At 38.6% G+C, this 21,186-nt stretch overlaps 1 protein-coding gene across 1 annotated transcript in view; it reads left to right on the top strand.

Moving 5' to 3' along the window:
* LOC124721424 (kinesin-like protein KIF3B) overlaps positions 1–15,073 on the top strand; it is a 153,247-nt gene extending 138,174 nt beyond the window's left edge. Inside the window, exons 15-16 of the mRNA XM_047246399.1 lie at positions 12,094–12,308; positions 14,647–15,073. Coding sequence (XP_047102355.1) covers positions 12,094–12,308; positions 14,647–14,740 — 309 coding nt within the window. The 3' untranslated portion in view covers positions 14,741–15,073. The remainder of the gene's footprint in view (positions 1–12,093; positions 12,309–14,646) is intronic.
* The last annotated feature ends 6,113 nt before the right edge of the window (positions 15,074–21,186 follow it).

Here is a 21,186-nt window from a genome sequence, read left to right as displayed (position 1 = left end):
TTTTCTCCTCCCATGTGATAACACTTACTCTGGTCCATCACTTAAGAGTGCTTTCTTTAATTTTTGCATCTCCACTTTTCACCCTTTGCCTTCAAAATGTCCCTAATCCTTTGCATGTAATGCGTTGTAATGCCACTGTAAAGAGAATTTTTTTTGTGTGTGTTCAAAGGTTTGAAGTGCACTAAACATCTCAACACCATCACACCCATAAACATATAGGCATCCTGAACTAACGTGTTGTAAATCTATGTTTGTGTGTCTGACCTTCATTTTGAAGTATCTAACCCAGATAGCATGCTGCTTTTCAGTGATTTAAAAGGAGATACTCTCCACGGTAAGCACTGTGCCGTAAGTATCTACCGTATTTACTCGAATCTAAGCCGCACTTTTTTTCCGGTTTTTGTAATCCAAAAAACCGCCTGCGGCTCAGAATCGAGTGCAAAGTAAGCGGAAGTTCTGAAAAATGTTGGTAGTTGCCGCCTCAACTAACTTCTGCCGTCGAATATATGTAGCGCTACACAGGTTTGCTTTGCAGGCACAAAGATAAATACTGGGGACAAAACCTCTGCGTCATTAAATAGATTTAAAAAAAGGTGGAAGATGAGCTTTTTTCTCCACCCCGAGTTTCGAGCACTGCATTTTCATACATTATCCAACGAAGTAAATACAAATTCCGTACTGTTCATCTTCGAATGTAGCAGCATTTCAATGTACTACGAAAATTTGACTGGCAGGACTGTTTGGGATGTTTGTCAATATGGCCAACTCTTCGTTCTGAAATTTTTCCTACCTGTGAGAAGAGATGGTGGCTAATAGAAACTTTTATGAATTGTGAATCACATTCAGTATTCTCTTCACCATAAGAATAATACGAATATAAACATTTTGCCATGTATTCTTTCGTGTTTGATGCTATCTCATTTAAATCCTGTCTGCCTAATAAACTACGAAACTAGTTTGAGACAACAGCAAACGCGGAAGAATATACATATCATGTCACGTTTATATTCATATTATTCTTATGCCTAATAGTGATACAGTCAGAAATGAAGCACGGCAATTAACTAGATTTTTAAATCTAAGATGACTCTAATTTCTGTGCAGCATGTAATGTACAAAAGAGGCATCTGCAAAGATTTTCAAACGGAGAAAATTTTTAGCTAAACTCTCATTGAGAACATCTTCTATCATACGCAGTCTCTTGCCATTGTTTCGCTAATGAGACAGTTCCTCTTTTTTTTTCTTTTAGCGGCGGTGGCGTGCACAAAAGCAAGCCATGCCGCGAACGGCGACAGGTCGTAAACACTCATTATCAGAATGCGACAAACAATGCATGGCACAGTACAGTAATGCAGTTTCAGCTTATAGTGACGTAAAAACCTATAACAAAGAGAACGGCACTTATCAGATCAAAGAAAATTAAGCAATCGATTCAAACCTGACGAAGCATGTGAAAAAGGAAGGGTACCCGTATAAATACGGACGGAGCGCCTGACAAATAGCAGTGGCTACCTGGTAAAACTTAACTGCTAAGCTTACGACTCGCACCAAACTACTGCAGCTGTATCATCATCCATTCGACCTAAATTGTGACTCATATTACAATGGACCAACTTTGTTTCGATTTGGAGGTGCGGCCTAAAACTTTTCTCTCCCCTTGAATTTTGAGTCTCAAATTTCAGGTGCGGCTTAGATTCGGGAAATTTCTTTTCCTTGATTTCTAGCCTCATTTTTCAGATGCGGCTTAGATTCGAGTGCGGCTTATATTCGAGTAAATACGGTACACTCGCACCTAAGGCTATGCCGAATGTAGCTATGGTCATGCCTCTGAAAACTTTCCCTGCACTATTTAATTACATCTGACTGCCCAATTTTACTGTAAGTGCTTGGCCCCAGGTTGCGAGCGAGTGAGTGAGAGTGCTCTTGCTTGCCTAGCCACATCCTGAACAGGCCTGATTTAAATTATATGTAGTTGGACAACATTCATGGCTGTACCTCCAACCTGAGTTTTGACAATTTTTGTCATCCAATTGCTGCATTTAAAGACTTATTTTTTATGTTGACTGCATTTGAACACTGCAGCTGCCCTGTGCAAAACAATGAATTTAGTATCCACTTTTCCTGAGTTGTATATTCATTTTAATTAATAAATGTGTTCACTAAGCTTTATTGTGTAAGTTGTAATTTCTTGTGTTGCATTCGTTGGAGACACAATGAGTAAAATCTAATATCACTCAAATAAGCATGAAATGGCTTACTACAGAGCTCTCTGAACAGAGTGCATAAAATCTCATTAGAACCAGGTGGCCAAATGGAAAAACTAAACAGCATTAAAATAATATCTTACAATAATGGCCATAGTCAAAAATTAGCGAGGAAAATTTCAGCAGAATAAGGAAACACTTACCAAATAGCAGCAGCATCAAGTGATCACCAGGCACACAGAAGAGACTGAAAACTTTGCTACCTTTTGAAAGATCTCCTTTAATGAGCTAGAGTACACCCAAGCACGTACGCCTAAGCGCACCTGGGCACCTACATTAGCATGTGTGCAGGATAGGAATGCTGGAGGGAGGGATAGCAGGTGCAGGGGACAGGCATGCGACAAACGGGCACCACAGCTGGTGAGTTCATGTGGTGCACAAAGCAGGATAATGCCCATCTACATAGTTCAGGAAAGCTGGTGCTAGGTAGAAGGATCTAGATGGCAGGAGTTATAAAGCAGCCATTGAACTCGGCTGCATGTTGTCACTATGTGGTTATCTCAGATTTAGTCCACAGTTCGGTGGTGGGCATTCATTCTGATAGACAGCTGATTGGTGGTCATGCCCACATAAAATGGTGTGCATAAATTGCAGCAGAGCTGATTTATGACATGGCTGCTTTCACAGGTGGCCCTTCAGATGGTGGTGGTGCTGGTGGTGGTGGTGGTGGTGGAGGTGGTGGAGGTGGATTGGGGACTCCTGCAACAGGATTGGAGTAGGAGTGCATTGTGGGTGAAGTGGGCAGGCATTGCACATTGGTTTTCCTCGGGGATATAACCTCTGTGGCAAGGGGTTGGTAGTGGGAGTGGCAGAGTACCACTTTAGGATGGGTGGAAAGGGTTGTGTGTAGACGGTCCCACATTACAGGTCATCATGGTAGCTAATAAAAGCCCTGGTGAAGTACATGACTCAAGTGCTCTAGTATGGGGTGGAGTTGGGTGATGAGACAGGTGCTGGGTGCTCCACTGCAGCTGATTCTTTGGTGTAGTTGGAGTATCAGGAGACTGTGAGGATATGGCCCTGGACACCTGTTTATGTATTTCAGCATACTGGGCAAGGGAATTCTCCTCACTGCAGATGGCCAGGCTATATGGGAGTGATTATTGTGTGTGTGTGTGTGTGTGTGTGTGTGTGTGTGTGTGTGTGTGTGTGTGTGTGTGTGTGTGTAAGGGGTGAAAGCTGCCAAAATGCAGAAACAGTTGGGTATTGGTTAGTAGGCTAAATATGGATAGTGGTGTGGATGGAGCCATCAGGAAAGTGGAGGTCAACATCCAAGAAAGCTTTATCCAATCCCATCAAGGACGGGACTGCCTGTGAAAGCAGCTATGTCATATACCAGCTCTGCTGTAATTTCTGCACAGAATCTTATGTGGGCATGAAAAGCAACCGGCTATCCATCTCAATGAATGACCACCACTGAACTGTGACCAAAAACAAAGTTGACCACCTAGTTGCACAAAATGCTGCTGAGCACAGCATCGGCTGCTTTACAACTGGTGCCATCTGCTGCTTTCCCTCAAGCACCAGCTTTTCTGAATTATGTGAATGGGAGCCTTGCAACACATCCTTTGCTTCTTTAATGCTGCTGGCCTCAGTCTCCATTAACCCACAGGATCCACACCCTCTACCCAATTGTTTCCCCTTCCTCTGTCCTACCATCCCCTCCCATTCCACACTTCCATGGCATTTTCTTCATGTCCCGCATCAACTCTTGGGCTTCAGTGTCCATATGTTGCATGCAAGCCCATGCACCTGCTACTGTTCCATGCATTCCTATCCTGCACACATGCTGCCTCCCTCTGAGCTACCAGCTACAGGTCCCCAACCTCTCCTCCTGTTTCTTGCCTCTTTCTCCCTCTACCCAACCAATCTGATACAACCCCTCACCGCAGCCCATCTGCTGAACTGCAGTCTACATCTACATCAACACTCCACAAGCCTCTGTAGAGGCATGTCGAAGGGTACCTTGTATCACTATTTGTCATCTACCCTCCTGTTCCACTCACAAATAGAGTGAGACAAACTAATCCCAATTAACACAACATCACAGCTCACAGAAAAATATGAGAGCGTGCAACACTTAGAAATACTTTCATATAAAAAAGCAAACCTTTTCTGAGGAACAAATAATGTAAAGAACAAAGTTATCCATAGTATTAAAAACAACAGCAAGGCAGTCAGTTTGATCTGTAAACACAAGCTTAACTGCAATTTATTTGTGAAGATATACATAGACCAAACATGAGGAAATTTCAATATACAGTTCTATAAAATCATGGATAGTCTTCTTTTTAAAAAACTTAAAATATGTTTCTGCTTTACATGTTGCTGTAAATGAAAACCATAGGAGTACAACAACAATACAAAAAGGACAGATTGCTACTCACCACATAGATGATGTGTGGAGGGCATAAAGGCACACTGAAAAAAAACTTGCAAGACATGTTTTATCTGTCACACTAAGTCTTTCATCAGATGTAAACACACACACACACACACACACACACACACACACACACACACACACACCGTCAGGTACATTTGATGAAGGACTTTGTCAGATGGCCAAATAATATCAAGCTATCTTCTTTCAATGTCTTTGTCGGCAACACGATGTCTCTGTCATGTGGTCAGTAGCAATCTATCCTTTTCATGTTTTGTTTTTCCATCCTAGATTTTCTATTGTTTTATGTTCCATGGGGGTATACAGAGATAAATTTTGATAGTTAAAAGGCCACTGTGCAAAGGCTTTAATGACCATCAAGCAGAATCTTTTGAAAAGACCTCTAGCAAAATTCAAAGAAATTCTGATAATGCGCGGAAAGTTCTGGTTGAGAATAATGAATTATTTAGGAATAAAGAGACAACTCACCGGAAGGCAGAAGCGCTGTGCCGTCGACAGATACCCAAACAAAAGGTACAGAATTTTGTTTTGCTAGCTTTCAGAAAGAAATTCCTTGCTCAAGCTGTAGGAGAAGCATGCATGCACATGCCTGCGCAGGTGCGCCAACACACAAACACACACACACACACACACACACACACACACACACACACACACACACACACCTCTCTTCCTACATTGTGCTCATTCAACAGCCAGCTCTTTCCTGGCCCTCAGTAAGCGTACTGGGGTGAGGTGGGGGTGCAGGTTCTGATCATACGCATAGCATTTACTGGCATCAAAGTTAGTGTCCAGATACTCATTGATGCCATTAAATCAAAACTGTATGTAGCAAAGCAAAAACAAAATTGCTGAACTCCAATTTTAAATTTTCCTTTACAAATTAAAATCCAGGGGTTCAGCTACTGTTTAATTATCACAGCATAACAAAGATGAAAGATGTAGATATTTGTTTGTTGAAAACAGCTGAAATCGCAAAATTGAACAAAACTACAGGTCCCAAATGAATCCCTATAAGATTTTATACAGAATTGGTGTCTTAATTACCTCTTTTAACCATAATAGAGTGTAGATCATTAGAACCAAAAAACCATGTCCAGTAGTTGGAAGAAAGTACAGGTCACGCCCATCTAAAAGAAGGGTAGCAGAAGTGATACACAAAAGATTGACTGATGTCTTTGACATCCATTTGGTGCTGAATTGTAGAACATATTGTAAGATCAAACATAATTAGGATCTCAAAACAGACTGATCTACATGCCAGCATGGATTATGAAAAAGTCTGTCATGTGAAACGCGTCTCATGATTTTCTCACTTTGGCAGACAATATTAATAGTAATCAAAATTTTTGCAGATGATACAATTATCTGTAATGAAGTACTATGTGAAAGAAAGCTGCACAAATATAGACAGATCTCGGTAAGATTTCAAAGTAGTGCAAAGACTGACAGCTTGTTTTAAATGTTCAAAAGTGTAAAGTTATGCACTTAAAAATTGTAGTATCCTATTACTACAGTATCAGTGTGTCATAATTATAATCAGGTCATTCTGCACAAATACTTGGATGTAAACTTATTAGGGATATGAAACGCTCACAGAAGCCCAGTTATAAGTAAAGCAGCTGGCAGACTTTGGTTGATTGGTAGGCTACTGGGAAAATGCAGTCAGTCTACAAAGTACCTATCTTAGAATATTGTTAAAGTGTGTTTAACCAGTACCAGGTAGGACTGACATGGGGCACTGAACATATACAAGGAAGAGCAGGATGCATGGTCACAGGTTTGTCTGATCCTTAGGAGAGTATCACGGGGGTAACCAAAAAGCCTGAGTGGGTATATACATGAAGGTAGATGCGAACTATCCTACAAAAACAACTTACAAAGTTTCAAGAATCAGTGTAAAAGGGGAACCGAGAAATATACTAGAACCCTCCAGTTAACTCTCCCATGGGGATCACAGACAAGATTACACTAATTACAGTGCACACACAGCATTTAAGCAATCATTCTTCCTATGTTCAATATGAAAATGGAAGGGGATGAATGCCTAAAATGTAGTACAGTGGTAAGTACTCAGTGCTCCTTCACAGTGGTTTGGAGTGTGTAGACACCGATTTAAATCCATTCATCTTCTGTGAATTGCTGTAAAATGTATGGCAGATGGTGGTGAATCTTTGTGTCACTTCTTGTTCCATTTTCTGTTGCAGTGGGGAAGAATACCTCTACAGGTTCTGTTGTTGGTTTTATCTTCATTGTCTCTACATGGGTGATACATAGGGGTTGAAGGATAGTCTCAGATGTCAGTCTGAAAATTGTTTCCTGGAATTTTGTGTCGATTTATGCAAAGTGCTAGTATCTTTTATATTGCGTATAGCATTGGTTGCATTGCAATACGTCAGTTATATCACAAGAAATTGGAAGGCAAAGTTGACGCGAGAAATGAACTAAATGCTTCGGTATTGCATTTCTTCTGATGCAAGCATGACCTGCACATTGCTCGTAATTGCAATGTGATTGACATACTACTATGATGTGACACATGGTGTACTTACATATTGCTATGTACACTGTTAGAACATGACATAGGAAACATACAGATGTCCAGTCTCCCACAATGAAAACAAATACACGGTTTACTCGGACGTGCTTTACTGAACTTTTCAACAGCACCACAATGATCATAACAGTAACAAAATACTGATAACCACTGGCCAGAGTAAATCAAATTAATAGCTGTCAAAGGGTTGCACGGAGGGATATATGCTATTTGTGCATAGTTGTACATCAATTACGCAATGGTACATGGCATGTAAAGGACATGTCACTGAACATCTTTAATGACTGCCACACAGTTGAACTGTTGCAGATGGTGCAACGCATACACGATGACGAGCAGCGTGCAGGTCACGCTTGCATCACTGGAAGTGCAATAGCAGTGCGCTTCATTCATTTCATCCATTAACTTTGGGTTCCAATTTCTTGGAATGTCACTGACTTATTGTGTTGCATCCAACGCCATTATTATTGTGGTTTCTCATGTTATTGACTGTGTATGGAATAATATGAGGTGTTGACTAAAAGAAAATAAGTTGGTTTTGAAACCAATATTTGCACACAGTTAAGAATGTCTTGTAGTATTTAATTTTGTGAGCCCCAGCTGTACATTCATATCCATGAAAGCCATTTTTCAATATATATTGTGGTTCCAGAGATATTGGCATTCAAAACTTTAAGTGTGACACCTGTAAACAATGGCCCCTGACATGAAACCTGATTTTGATTTGCAAGCTTTAGTAGTATCCCGTATGTGCCTTAGAAGTGCTTTGTAAAAAAATCTTCTTTCTTAGGAATGCCTGTTACCAAGTAGCTTATAAGTAAGTCAAAGATTTCCAGTCATTGTATACTTATGGATGAACCTGTGTAATTGTTCCACTACATGTCTTGACCCATAGTATCACTATTTTTAACTTGGGTAATCCTGGCACTAAGTTGGTATTCTGTCCAGGTTTCACTTGATATTACTAAAATTATTGTCAGGTAACATGTCCACATACATAATTTAGTCATTGGTAGAAAGGCAGTGTGCATTTAATGTTACCAGCTAAGTCATTTAATACACAACATGACCTCTATAACAATAATGCTCTACCCATCTCATATTCAGCAATTCTGTCATGATCTTGTTATTGTTGCTTGCCTTTTGGTACCAATCATGCTTGCTTCAATAAAGTTTTTGATTTGTTCATTGGCATAAATAGGGTGCTAAAAAGGGTGGGGGTGATGTGATACGAAGCATTCTTTGAAATTTTCTGTTATTTCTGACCAGTTGAAGAATCCAGTTACTACTTTCCGCGTACACGTGGTAGTTAATCATGACTACCATTTTGTGTGCAGAGACAATTTCTATTCCATTTGATTTAATATGTTCCTCTCCCTGCTTTTGGACAGCAGCAGCAAACATGCGTGCCAAGACTGTTGCATCTGATGAGTAGCCTTTGATGATTATGCGGTGACCAAAGAAGAAATGAGAACTAGTACATAAAGTGTCACCATCAAAAATCCTTTGTGGTTTGTGAACAATACTGCCACTTGCCAAGCTTATTGTCATTCATTATAATGAAACAGCCTGCCTCTGATGATATAGTGAAAAATGCAACTGAAGGGATGAATGGTGCAAGGTTGTGTTTAGTGATAACAGATTCTGTTGTGGGGTCAGTGATGGTATTTTGGGAATATGGTATCAAACAGTACTATATCAACTATCAGTGTGTATCAGAAAGTGGCACAGGATCGACCTTTGCATCATGGTGTCGAGATCTGTTGTCTGTGATGTTTCATAAGAGAAAATTGAACAGAATATTTTATAAAATTAAATTATTTTAACAGTTGTAGGCAATGATGATGCACTTTTTAAAGTTTTGCACAACTGTGAAACCGAGTGAAGAGAAACTAGTTGAACTGATCATTATTTAAGCCATTCTGTTTCAATTTATACCCCATTAAACAGGTGTGATCTCTGAACAGCTTAGTGCCCATGCCCACATTTGTCACACCTCAGTGCTGTTATCCAGCAGTGTTAACCACTGGATGATGGGGGTGACCACTAGCGTGATGAACATATAGAAATGGAGCTGGGGGCTGGTTGGTGGCACCAGTTCTGTTAGTGATGTTTGCTTTGAATGTAGGACACAAATGGCTCCTTAGTAATGCAAGCAGTATCGTGTATTTTATGTTGCAGTAGTCTATTTACCACCCTCATTCAGCAGGATCAGTTCAGTCCATTCACATGCTACAACTCGTTATCTAATTATTTGCATTTCATACCTTGCTCCAGATGCTCTCTTAAGTTGTACTTAATTTGCATACTTCCTTCTGAAACATTGATGGATATGGCTGTTTTCCTGACAGTTACCTACTATTGGTCAGAAGTTTAGAGCAACACTTTGGATGTGCCACACAAGCATAGAAATTACAAAATCAGCCATTTAAGAATTATTTTGAGAGCTGTGTGGTACATGCCAACTATACAAATACACAACCTAAAGATCTATATCGAACTCTGTAAATTACTTATCAGAGAATGATGGAGAGTACTTCTGTTACAAATAACTGATACCCGTTCCCTGTTAACAGTGTGTGACGGAGGGTACGTATGTATGTATGTATTAAACCGGAGACCTAGAAACAATAAAGAGGCTTCATCCCGCCGTAGCCCTCAGTGGTCCGCAACCCGAGGCCACAGCAGTCCACCCACCCCACCACCGCCCCACACCAAACCCAGGGTGGTTGTGCGGTTGGGCCCTCAGTGGACTCCCCTCCCCCCTCCCCCGGGAACGTCTTATACCAGACGAGTGCTTTACAAAGCTATTGAGTGCAAGGAACTGATCTGTGGGTTGTTTTTAGACCTATCCAAAGCATTTCATCTTATAAATCATAAACTACTGGTGTTAAAACTGTATAACTATGGTGTCGATGGTATTTCCTATGAGTGGTTCAAGTCATATTTAACTGATAGGGAAAAGAGTACAAATTTCTCATGATGGAAATTTGTGCCATTCTGAACATAAAAAAGTTAATTATGGGCTGCCCCAGGGCTCATTATTGGGACCATTGTTATTCTTGATTTTTATTAATGACCTACCACAACAGTTTTCCACATCTGATACCATATTATTTGCTGATGATACCAGCTTCATTATAAAAGGGAAAAATGATTATGAGGTGCAGCAAAAGTCGACAAAACAGCAGAAGTAGAAGAAATATGGTTTAAAGATAACTGTCTAGTTGTCAATGACAAGAAAACTGTATGGATGAACTTCAACCATATAAGGAACAAAAATAGGGCTAATGTAAAATTCACATTATCGAATAGCCAAATTTAGCAAAAGAATCACATAAATATTTTATGTTTATGGGTGGATGAGCATCTAAGATGGGAAAAACATGTAGAAATGCTTAACAAAAAATTAAGCAAGTACTGTTACATATTAAGAGTGCTTAAAGATTGCTGCAATACCAAAACAGTGTTAAGTGCGTATTACATATACATGCATAGTCTACTAAAGTATGGAATAGTGTTCTGGGGAAAATACCTCTTTTGCAAAGCAGTCTTTTAAACTCCAAAAGAAAGCTTTAAGATTAGTAAGTGATGTTGCTTACAGAGCATCATGTAGAGGTCTCTTTAAGGAATTAAAAATCATGACCTTACCATTTATATTTATATTTGAAGGCACATGCTTCAGTAAAAACCATCAAGTTTCAGCTTTGAATAGTGAGGTCCACCATTATCAAACAAGGAACAGGGATGACTATCATAGGGATGTGCACAGAAAATCAATATATCAGGACAGTGCTGTTTACTAACCAAAAATTCTGTGCAGTGCATTGCCAGATAGTATCAAAAAAAATACCAAACAGTAATACAGTCAAAAAAGAACTAAAAAATCTACTAATAAATAACAGCTTCTAGAGCATTAACTAATACCTGGAATTTTGCTCATATCTGTAGGTCTACTTCATAACTCTAAACAAAAATTCATAATTATCAACTATACTTAGATAAAACCAAACTTCTTTCATCCATGTATATATGTAATTATGCAGCTAGCTTTTGTGCTGTATGTTACTATGCCTAGTAAACTAAAGTACTGGTATTTGATAGTTTTAGTAAAATCAACCAAGGGGTTTATGCAAGATTTCCTTCTATCTGTATGTATGTAAGCAGAATAATGTTTTTGTTATAAAGATGTGTTGATACCAATGATAAGATTTTGTACCTGATGTAAATGTGTAATATTTTATACTGTTCTGTACTTTGACAAGTACAATATCATGAATGTGATAATACAGGAGCTAAATAAATAAATTTATATACATTGTAAACAGTAAGGATCCTATCACACTTCCTTGGGTGCTCCAGAAATTACCTTCACATCTGTCAATATTGTTCCATTAAGAGCAACACGTTAAGTTCTGTCTGCAAGTGAGTCTTGAATCCGCTCACAAATCTGGTCTGATACTCAGTAAGCTCATAATTTTTTTCACTAAATGGCAGTGAGGGATGGCGTCAAATGTGTATGACTGTTTCTTGAATCTTTGAAACCTCTTTACCTAGTCTCACTTTATCCGCAAATTTCATATGTATTTTATTTTCCTTAACATTGCTACAGAATTTTATGAACAGTGCATATTGAAAACAGGTATCATCATCAAATTCATTTGTAATGACCTTATTGGTGGCCCCTAATCTTCTTTCCTTCCTTCACCATCCAAACCGCTTTCATATGTGTGTTCACTAATGAAATAAGAAGAAGAAGAAGAAGAAGTACCATGAGTATTGGGGTGTTTTGCTTGCCTTTGGCTATGACCTTACAGTTGACATTTATTCCCACTGCCTTGTTTGATCATTCCTTGTGTTCTTTCTAGGGTGAAAATATTTTAAGTTTGGACATCGAATCACACACTAGAACTACAAGTGATTATCAAGGGCCAGTAGTTGCACCAAAAATTCAAGCATTGCTTGAAGAAGCACTGCGAGACGAAGGGGATCTTGAATTTGATGCTTCAAGTATAAATTACCATTATTCAACAAAAACCAAAACTGCCCGCAAAGATAAACACACTAGATCTGCTAAAGTCAGGTAAGTATTTGAAATTTCTTTGTTATTTAAATTAATATTCAAGGCAAATGTAAAATTTTTTGTGTCTGTGTGTACTAAACACACTTTCATTTTGTGTGGTAGCCAATCTGTCTGTTGCGTACAAGTTTTCAAATTTTTGCTCAATTCTTGAGTTTTGCTCCTGTGACAGTCTTTGAACATCATGCAGTTTCAACTTTGTGTGTCTAATTATATGCTTGATCAGTTTGACTGCTCAGTATATAATAGTAAATTTTTTGTCAAAATTAGATAAATGTTTCCAAGTTATAATGTTTTGCTAAGTAATCTAATAGTATTCATCCTTAGCTCATTGTAACTGTAATGCTTAGTTATTGTGGTATCCTGGACTGACTTACGGTTTACTTAAAATCTTCGTTTTGTTTGGAATTTATTTTATGAGCCAGGGAAGGACAAGTGGTGCCAAAAACAGGAAATGTTTGCCTGTCCCATGGTGCTTTTCTCTGAGTTTCAAACTGCGCACGTTAACGTAAATTAGTGCTCATTTGTTCTGCCTCCGTCAGTTCTTTTATTAATTTTGAAATAGTCTTTTGGCATCATTGCACATGCCCCAGACCATTTTAATTATTGTCCTTTTCTGGTCTTCTTCAGAGGATGCCTACCTGAGTTCACCGTGTATTCTGTCTCCTATAATTTTCCTGTACTTCTTCCTGTAATTTTCTGATCTCCACAGCCAGGGTTATACTGATCCTGCTATCAATGTCCTGGCCACACAACTGCAAAGCAAGACTGTAATGTATGTTTTTCTGTTTGTGGCAGTCTTTTGCACTCTTTGATGTCTTTCTTAATGCTTAGTTATTGTGGTATCCTGGGCTGACTTCAGAGTTTTTATAAAATCTTGGTTTTGCCTGGAATTAATTTTATGTGCCAAATCACTGTTTATACTCTTTTCCTGAGCTCAAACTCCAGTGCTGAATAGATGAATGAGTCAAGGTACCCAAGTGTTGAACGAATCTGGTCCATTGATACTAACTATGATGATATTCTTGTATTTACTTGTACTGATGATCTCAAGCTTCGACTTTTCCACATTCCCATCCATTAGCTTGTTTACTTTCTCTTTACTCCTAACCATGCAAGCACATAATCTGTTGTGGGGTGTTGATCCTGGCTGGGTGGTTCCCTTGCAGGTAAATGGATTTTCTACTGAAAGAGAGTGATGTTCACTGCAATTAATTTACTGGTCATTGAGAAAACCATTAGTCCTAACACAATAATTGTTAACAATGTTCTTTCCTCATGAAGGCTATCACACCAGTGTGGTGTTAAGTTTTCCAGGTATTAGCACTTTCCTTGGAGATTATTCACAGTGACGTAGTTGAGTATATAATGATTTGCTACTTTATTCTTTGTATGTCCTTTCTTTTTCATTTCAGGCTTAATACTATTGACTTTGCTGTGTTAAGTCCTGAATCTAATTGCATCTCCTGCATGTGTCATTAAACTGTATGAAATATCTTATACTTCTCTCTCTCTCTTTTACCAAGTTTTCAGTTAATGTATCCATCCAATAGGTACAAAGTGGCAAATCTGCATCATGCTTTCTGACATAGGACATTTTTACTGTAAAGTTCTAGTTTATGTTTTGCGTGGAAAAGACAAACCCTGCCAGAGTCAAGGCTGAGTTAGAGGTGTGAAAAACTCTATAATTGCTGAGATACGAAGAGAGAGTATGAACATTTTGAATAAAATTCCCCTATTAGTGAGAGTTCAAGATTGTGAATCTGAATTGAAAGCTTGAGCTGTCTTCCATGAAAAGGGAGCAAGAAGTGCTAACATATCTACTCAAAATGATTTATGCTTGCAGTTTTATAAACTGTTACGTAAATGATTGAACTACTAATTGTTAGGCAAACCAAAGCTTTCACACATGTTGCAGTACATTTGGGAAGAATATCCGCAAACGCATTAGTATTTTGTCCTTTTGATACAAACAATATGTGAATGACAATTGTTTTTTTGTAGTACAGACTTCCACGTATGGTTAGCTTTGTTCATGGATTAATTTTAAACCACAGTGTAGGTGAGAATTGTTGCTTTCAAAGGACTACATTGTGCTTAATGAAGTACACCACACATTACACATTATATGCTTCCCTCATATCATGAAGTACTTACTAACAAAATGAATGTTAATTGCCTACTTGTTCTGTGTTACACTGCTAAGTTATGGCCATTAATTTTGTGGTCACATCATGAAATCCTGTACAGGTCCAAGAAAAGATTAAGTAAACAGCTGTAAATCAAGAACCACAGTAAATTTTACTTGTTTCTAGAGTTGATTCTTTTTCTTTATTTGCAGAGGGAGATTCTTGAAGACTGCATTGGACCAAGCAACGAATGTTACAGTTTCTGGTGCTGTGTTCCCAAAAGCCCGGGGGCTTGTACCCAAATAAACTTCATCAAAGTGCCCACAACTATGAAAAAAATTGTAAATATGAACAATTTTTTATGTTCTTCTGAGGCTTTCCAAATATTTTATTTGTCATTGAGTGCCACTTTGCCTTAAAATATGAAGTGTTAGAAACACCTACTAAAAAGTAAGACATTGCACCATAAGTTACACTTTGCAGCTGAATGATTTCTACAGTTTCAGTGGCATTATTTATGCCATAATTTTTACCAGTCTAGTCAACACTAAGAAAGTGTCATAATTTATTATTCAAATGCTTTTGCATTAATGTATTTATTTGTAAATAGGCTTATTATATGTTGTTGTGTTTGATTTGATCTCAATTTTGTAATACTCAAGATAAATAGAATGCTTAACTTTGTGTTTTTTTTTTATTGAAGTCCCAATTTTTCAATTATGTTCAGCTATGATATTCTCATTTAAGTTTATGAACATATTTATATAAAATGAACAATAATTTTGCTGTCACCAATGCAAAACATACAATGAAATAAGCAGTTAACTGCAGAAAATGGCAGTGTTTCTATTGACTTTCAATGCACACATCATATCAAAGTACATAAAAGAAGTGTTTATCAGCTTGATTGTATTACTTTATATACCAAACCCTTTAAGATGTTTAAAATACTTGTGTTTTGGACACTGTACACTTGCATGGAGAGAAACATCATATGGACCAAAAATATCTTGTTCATTTACAGACTCTTGTGTTTGTTCTATGATGCAGTACTACTGCTGAAAGAAGGAGGGGAACAGGATATTGAAGTCGCCAAGTTTATACCATACAGCAGAATTAAAGAAGGCTACATGTACATACCTACCATATTTACCCAATTATAAGACGAGTTTTTTTCTCAGATTCGTCATTCGAAAAATACAGGGTGGTCTTATATTCACAGATTAAACTATTGCTGCTAAGGTTAACATTTTTATGTTGGTTAAAGATGAATATAGGGGTTGTGTTACTTTCACAGATGAAACTATGGTTATTGAGATTTTGTACAAATTTATTTTTAGGAATTCCAAAGGGTAGGGTTTAGCAAACAATGCTCGTGCTCGAATAGGCTTGAGACTTCTTGATATGCTGAAACTCTCAATACAGCATCAATGTGTTGCTCGAACAATCACATGACAGCTGAGTCGTAGCAGTAGTGCAAAGGATATATGAGTAACTATGAATTAGCTGTCATAACAGTCTATTGCTCTGCTTAAAATTTGACAATTTTGTAAAACCCAGGAGGAAATAGCACTAAATTCTTTCATCTTACAAACTCTTATTGTATTTGAACAGGTTTGCAACAACACTTCTCTTACATGTATGGATACTGTGAACAAATATTAATGTTGTCCTCCAAAAACATATCTTGATTCTGAACACAGATCATTATTTCTTTGATTGTGAGAGACTGAAACTGTTTACTAAGTGGGCTAATATAATAACTAAAACAATCAATTATTGACAAAATTATTTAATTTAATAGACAAAAAAATCTGCTCACCAAGTGGCGGCAGAACACACACATAAGACAGTTGTAATTGGTAAGCTTTCAGAGCCAGTGGCCCCTAGTTGAGGCAGAAGGAGCCACAGGCTCCGAAAGCATGCCAATTACAACCATCTTTTATGTGTGTGTTCTGCCGCCATTTGGTGAGGAGATTTTCTATCTATCCAATTAAATTATTTACTAAGTGGGTCACAAATGAGAAATTTGGTCACTTTTTACATAGTAGAGTACCAGATAGAAATGTTACCAGCTTTTAATCAGCTTTACAACATGATGGTGACATTCAGATGAAACAAGAAGGAAAATAAATCCAGAATGAAATGAGAATATTAAAGTGACTATCATTGTTGTCTCGAGAATAAATTACAGCTCCAAAATCCATCGTGGGGTTAATAGAAACAGCTGTCAGTTGATAACAGGACAGCAAAAGTTTGAGAACTGGGCTGAATCATAATTGCAATATTTTATTCATGTATTAGTTCCTGTTGTTACATATGGCTTCCACCCTAGAAGATATTGCAGTCCACGTTATACAGTTGTTCGAACATGGTACTACGGAAAGGTTGGAAGGTGAGCAGTGATACAAACTTGGCTGAGGACTTGGTGAGTGCTGGGAGGGGGTTTGTGAGTGAGCAGGAAGTTTTATCACATTGCCAACTAAGGGAATCTATAGCCCATACTTTGGCTTTTTGGAACACCTACCACATTTAAACTGTAGTGTGTCTGAATCCATTTGTAGTTGGAATTGAATTGACTTTAAAATGGGTAAATACTCCAGAATAGTATTGATTTCTGGAGGAGGTGGCAAAAGTCTAGATAGGAGCCCATGACCTTCTCACGTGTTTTGTGCTGTAATGTTGGTGACACTCACTGTGACGTATGATGGGAACAAAAGAGCACATCAGTTGCTGATTCTACGCAGTCAATGAGAGAGCAGTGGGCAGACCATATGTTGGGAAGCAAGGGCCAATGTAACATTTTCACATCACTATAGAAGTGAAATCCAGTATGTTTTCAGATAAAAACAGCTGTGTTATTAGGTCCCAAGGTAAACACAGCCTGAGAAATTGCAACATGTTCAGAAGAAACAGACAAATATTTGTGACAATGACGGTATAAATTTCACAGCTGTGCTATTAGGATGATGATTAAAAATAGTGATACCACTGACAACGTGGTTCATAAGCAAAAAAGGTAGAAAAGAAATTGGTCCACAAATTAATGTAGACCATTTTGTTTCATTTATTTTATTTCTCCTTACGTTATCAAAATGTAGACAATCTATAAATGGCATAAATTTAGAAGAGATATGATGTTAATTTTTTAGGCACATACTTTGTCAGTAAAATAGTTTATTATTTTAATTAGTTGGAATATGTCAAAAATAATTTTTTCTCAAAGCCTCTTAACAAAAAAAAAGCAGGGAGGGTCATATTTACAAGGTCGTCTTATTCTCTTGTAAATACGGTACACGCATACTCAGGAAGCTACCGTATGGTGCATGGCAGTGTGCCTCTTGTACTACTACTACTACTACTACTACGAATTATTTCGTTTCCTGTTCAAATTGCAAATGGGGCAATGGAAAAGACTGTCTACAGGGTGTTTCAAAAATGACCGGTATATTTGAAACGGCAATAAAAGCTAAACGAGCAGCTATAGAAATACACCGTTTGTTGCCATATGCGTGGGACAACAGTACATTTTCAGGCGTACAAACTTTCGAAATTATAGTAGTTACAATTTTCAACAACAGATGGCGCTGCAAGTGATGTGAAAGATATAGAAGACAACGCAGTCTGTGGGTGCGCCATTCTGTACGTCGTCTTTCTGCTGTAAGCGTGTGCTGTTCACAACGTGCAAATGTGCTGTAGACAACATGGTTTATTCCTTAGAACAGAGGATTTTTCGGGTGTTGGAATTCCACCGCCTAGAACACAGTGTTGTTGCAACAAGACGAAGTCTTCACCGGAGGTTTAATGTAACCAAAGGACCGAAAAGCGATACAATAAAGGATCTGTTTGAAAAATTTCAACGGACTGGGAACGTGACGGATGAACGTGCTGGAAAGGTAGGGCGACCGCGTACGGCAACCACAGAGGGCAACGCGCAGCTAGTGCAGCAGGTGATCCAACAGCGGCCTCGGGTTTCCGTTCGCCGTGTTGCAGCTGCGGTCCAAATGACGCCAACGTCCACGTATCGTCTCATGCGCCAGAGTTTACACCTCTATCCATACAAAATTCAAACGCGGCAACCCCTCAGCGCCGCTACCATTGCTGCACGAGAGACATTCGCTAACGATATAGTGCACAGGATTGATGACGGCGATATGCATGTGGGCAGCATTTGGTTTACTGACGAAGCTTATTTTTACCTGGACAGCTTCGTCAATAAACAGAACTGGCGCATATGGGGAACCGAAAAGCCCCATGTTGCTGTCCCATCGTCCCTGCATCCTCAAAAAGTACTGGTCTGGGCTGCCATTTCTTCCAAAGGAATCATTGGCCCATTTTTCAGATCCGAAACGATTACTGCATCACGCTATCTGGACATTCTTCGTGAATTTGTGGCGGTACAAACTGCCTTAGACGACACTGCGAACACCTCGTGGTTTATGCAAGATGGTGCCCGGCCACATCGCACGGCCGACGTCTTTAATTTCCTGAATGAATATTTCAATGATCGTGTGATTGCTTTGGGCTATCCGAAACATACAGGAGGCGGCATGGATTGGCCTCCCTATTCGCCAGACATGAACTCCTGTGACTTCTTTATGTGGGGACACTTGAAAGACCAGGTGTACCGCCAGAATCCAGAAACAATTGAACAGCTGAAGCAGTACATGTCATCTGCATGTGAAGCCATTCCGCCAGACACGTTGTCAAAGGTTTCGGGTAATTTCATTCAGAGACTACACCATATTATTGCTACGCATGGTGGATATGTGGAAGATATCGTACTATAGTGTTTCCCAGACCGCAGCGCCATCTGTTGTTGAAAATTGTAACTACTGTAATTCCGAAAGTTTGTCTGCCTGAAAATGTACTGTTGTCCCAAGCATATTGCAACAAACGGTGTATTTCTATCGCTGCTCGTTTAGTTTTTATTGCCGTTTCAAATATACCGGTCATTTTGAAACACCCTGTATATGCCTCTGTATATGCCTCTGTATAAGCCCTAATTTCTCTTATTTTGTTTTTGTTGTCCTTACACAAAATATATGTTGCTGGCAGTAGAATTATTCTGCAGTCAGCAGCAAATATAGGTTTTCTAAAGTTTTGTCAATAGTGTTTTGTGAAAAGAACGTCGTCTTCCCTCCAGATATTTCCATTTGAGTTCATGAATCATCTCTGAAATATTTCCGTGTTGATTGAACCTACTGGTAACAACTGTAGCAGAGCACGTCCGAACTGCTTAGATATCTTCCTTTAAACTGACCTGTTGGCGATCCCAACCACTGAAGAAGTATTCACCAAAGGGTTGCACTATTGTTATGTATGTGGACTTCGTTGTATAGATGAGCTACACTTCCGTAGAATTCTCCCTATAAACCAAAATTGACCATTCGCCATCCCTGCTACTGACCTTATGTGCTCATTCCATTTCATATTGCTTTGCAGCACTACGCCTAGGTATTTTATCAACAGAATTGATTTTCCTACTCATCTGCATTAACTTACATTCTTCTACATTTAGAGCAAGCTGCCAGCTTTCACACCAAATATAAATTCTGTGTAAGTCAGCCCATATCCTCCGACCATTATTCAGTGATGACACTTAGCCGTACACTACAGCATCATCAGCAAACAGTCACAGGCTGCTGGTCAACCTATCTGTCAGATCATGTATGTATGTGGAGAATAAGAGTGGTCTTATCCCACTTTTCTGGTGCACAACCACTAACTTTTTAATGTCATTTCTGGTGTATGAAGAATATTGCATAAAAAGATGTCACTTTGACACATTTATGCTAGGGTCATTATCTGCTCCTGTAAATATACCTACAAAAGGGCACCACACATAAATTGTGTCAAGTCATAGGCAGCCATCAAAGACTACAGTAGTTATACGCAGTATATAACGTCCTCCCCCAAGCAGATCAATATGTGTGTTGTTAGTTTTGAAAACATCTATTCTCAACAAATTAATGGAAAATTTAGAGCTCAATGCCGGTTGTCCACTCCAATTTTGTGGAGCCTTGTAAGATTCTGGTTTGATTGTCACTGAACCACATATGGGTGTGGTTGGTCATTGTAACACCATGAAGGAATCATTTAGGATAGCCATAGATGAATTGGAGAACAGTTGTATTACCACACTCTCTCTAATAGGTGATAGTCCTTGACCGTAAATTGAGTGGCAACTCTGTTTAGGGCCAACAAGCTTATGGGATCTAGTACATATGTAATGCCCATGCACAACATGCTGGGGCATGCCATTTTCATGTTTGTGTAGAATTTTAAGATTCTACATCAAGCTAAGGCTTGATATCTGCTTTAGATCCAAAATAATGTTAGAAATACCCAGAGTTTTAAATAAGTATTTCACAATATTTTAGATAAACGCCACAAATTTAACATACTGTATATTATAAAGTCAAGTAGCTCAGTCATTTTATGTAGCCAAAGTCTTGAGATATGCCACTCCCAGATGTATTGAATGTATAAAATGGTGCTTCCTCCAGTTCTGTCAGAGTTCTAGATGTGATTCAGCTCATGTAATGGACAGACCAAAATATTCCAGATAAATCACTACTTCCTTATCCTGCTACAAAATCGGGAAATGGAATAAGTATTTTGCAGATGAGCAGAACACGGCAAGTGCCAAACCCAATTTCCCAGAAACTTACTCAGTAGAGGAGGGGTCATATTTATATAATAAATATGACACTTATTTTGAAACCCAGTTGCAATTTTACAATTAATAT

The sequence above is a fragment of the Schistocerca piceifrons genome, chromosome X (genome assembly GCF_021461385.2).
Source record: "Schistocerca piceifrons isolate TAMUIC-IGC-003096 chromosome X, iqSchPice1.1, whole genome shotgun sequence".
NCBI classification, from domain to species: domain Eukaryota; kingdom Metazoa; phylum Arthropoda; class Insecta; order Orthoptera; family Acrididae; genus Schistocerca; species Schistocerca piceifrons.
The sequence above is the reverse complement of the archived record's forward strand: the minus strand, read 5'-3'. Positions and strand labels throughout refer to the sequence as shown.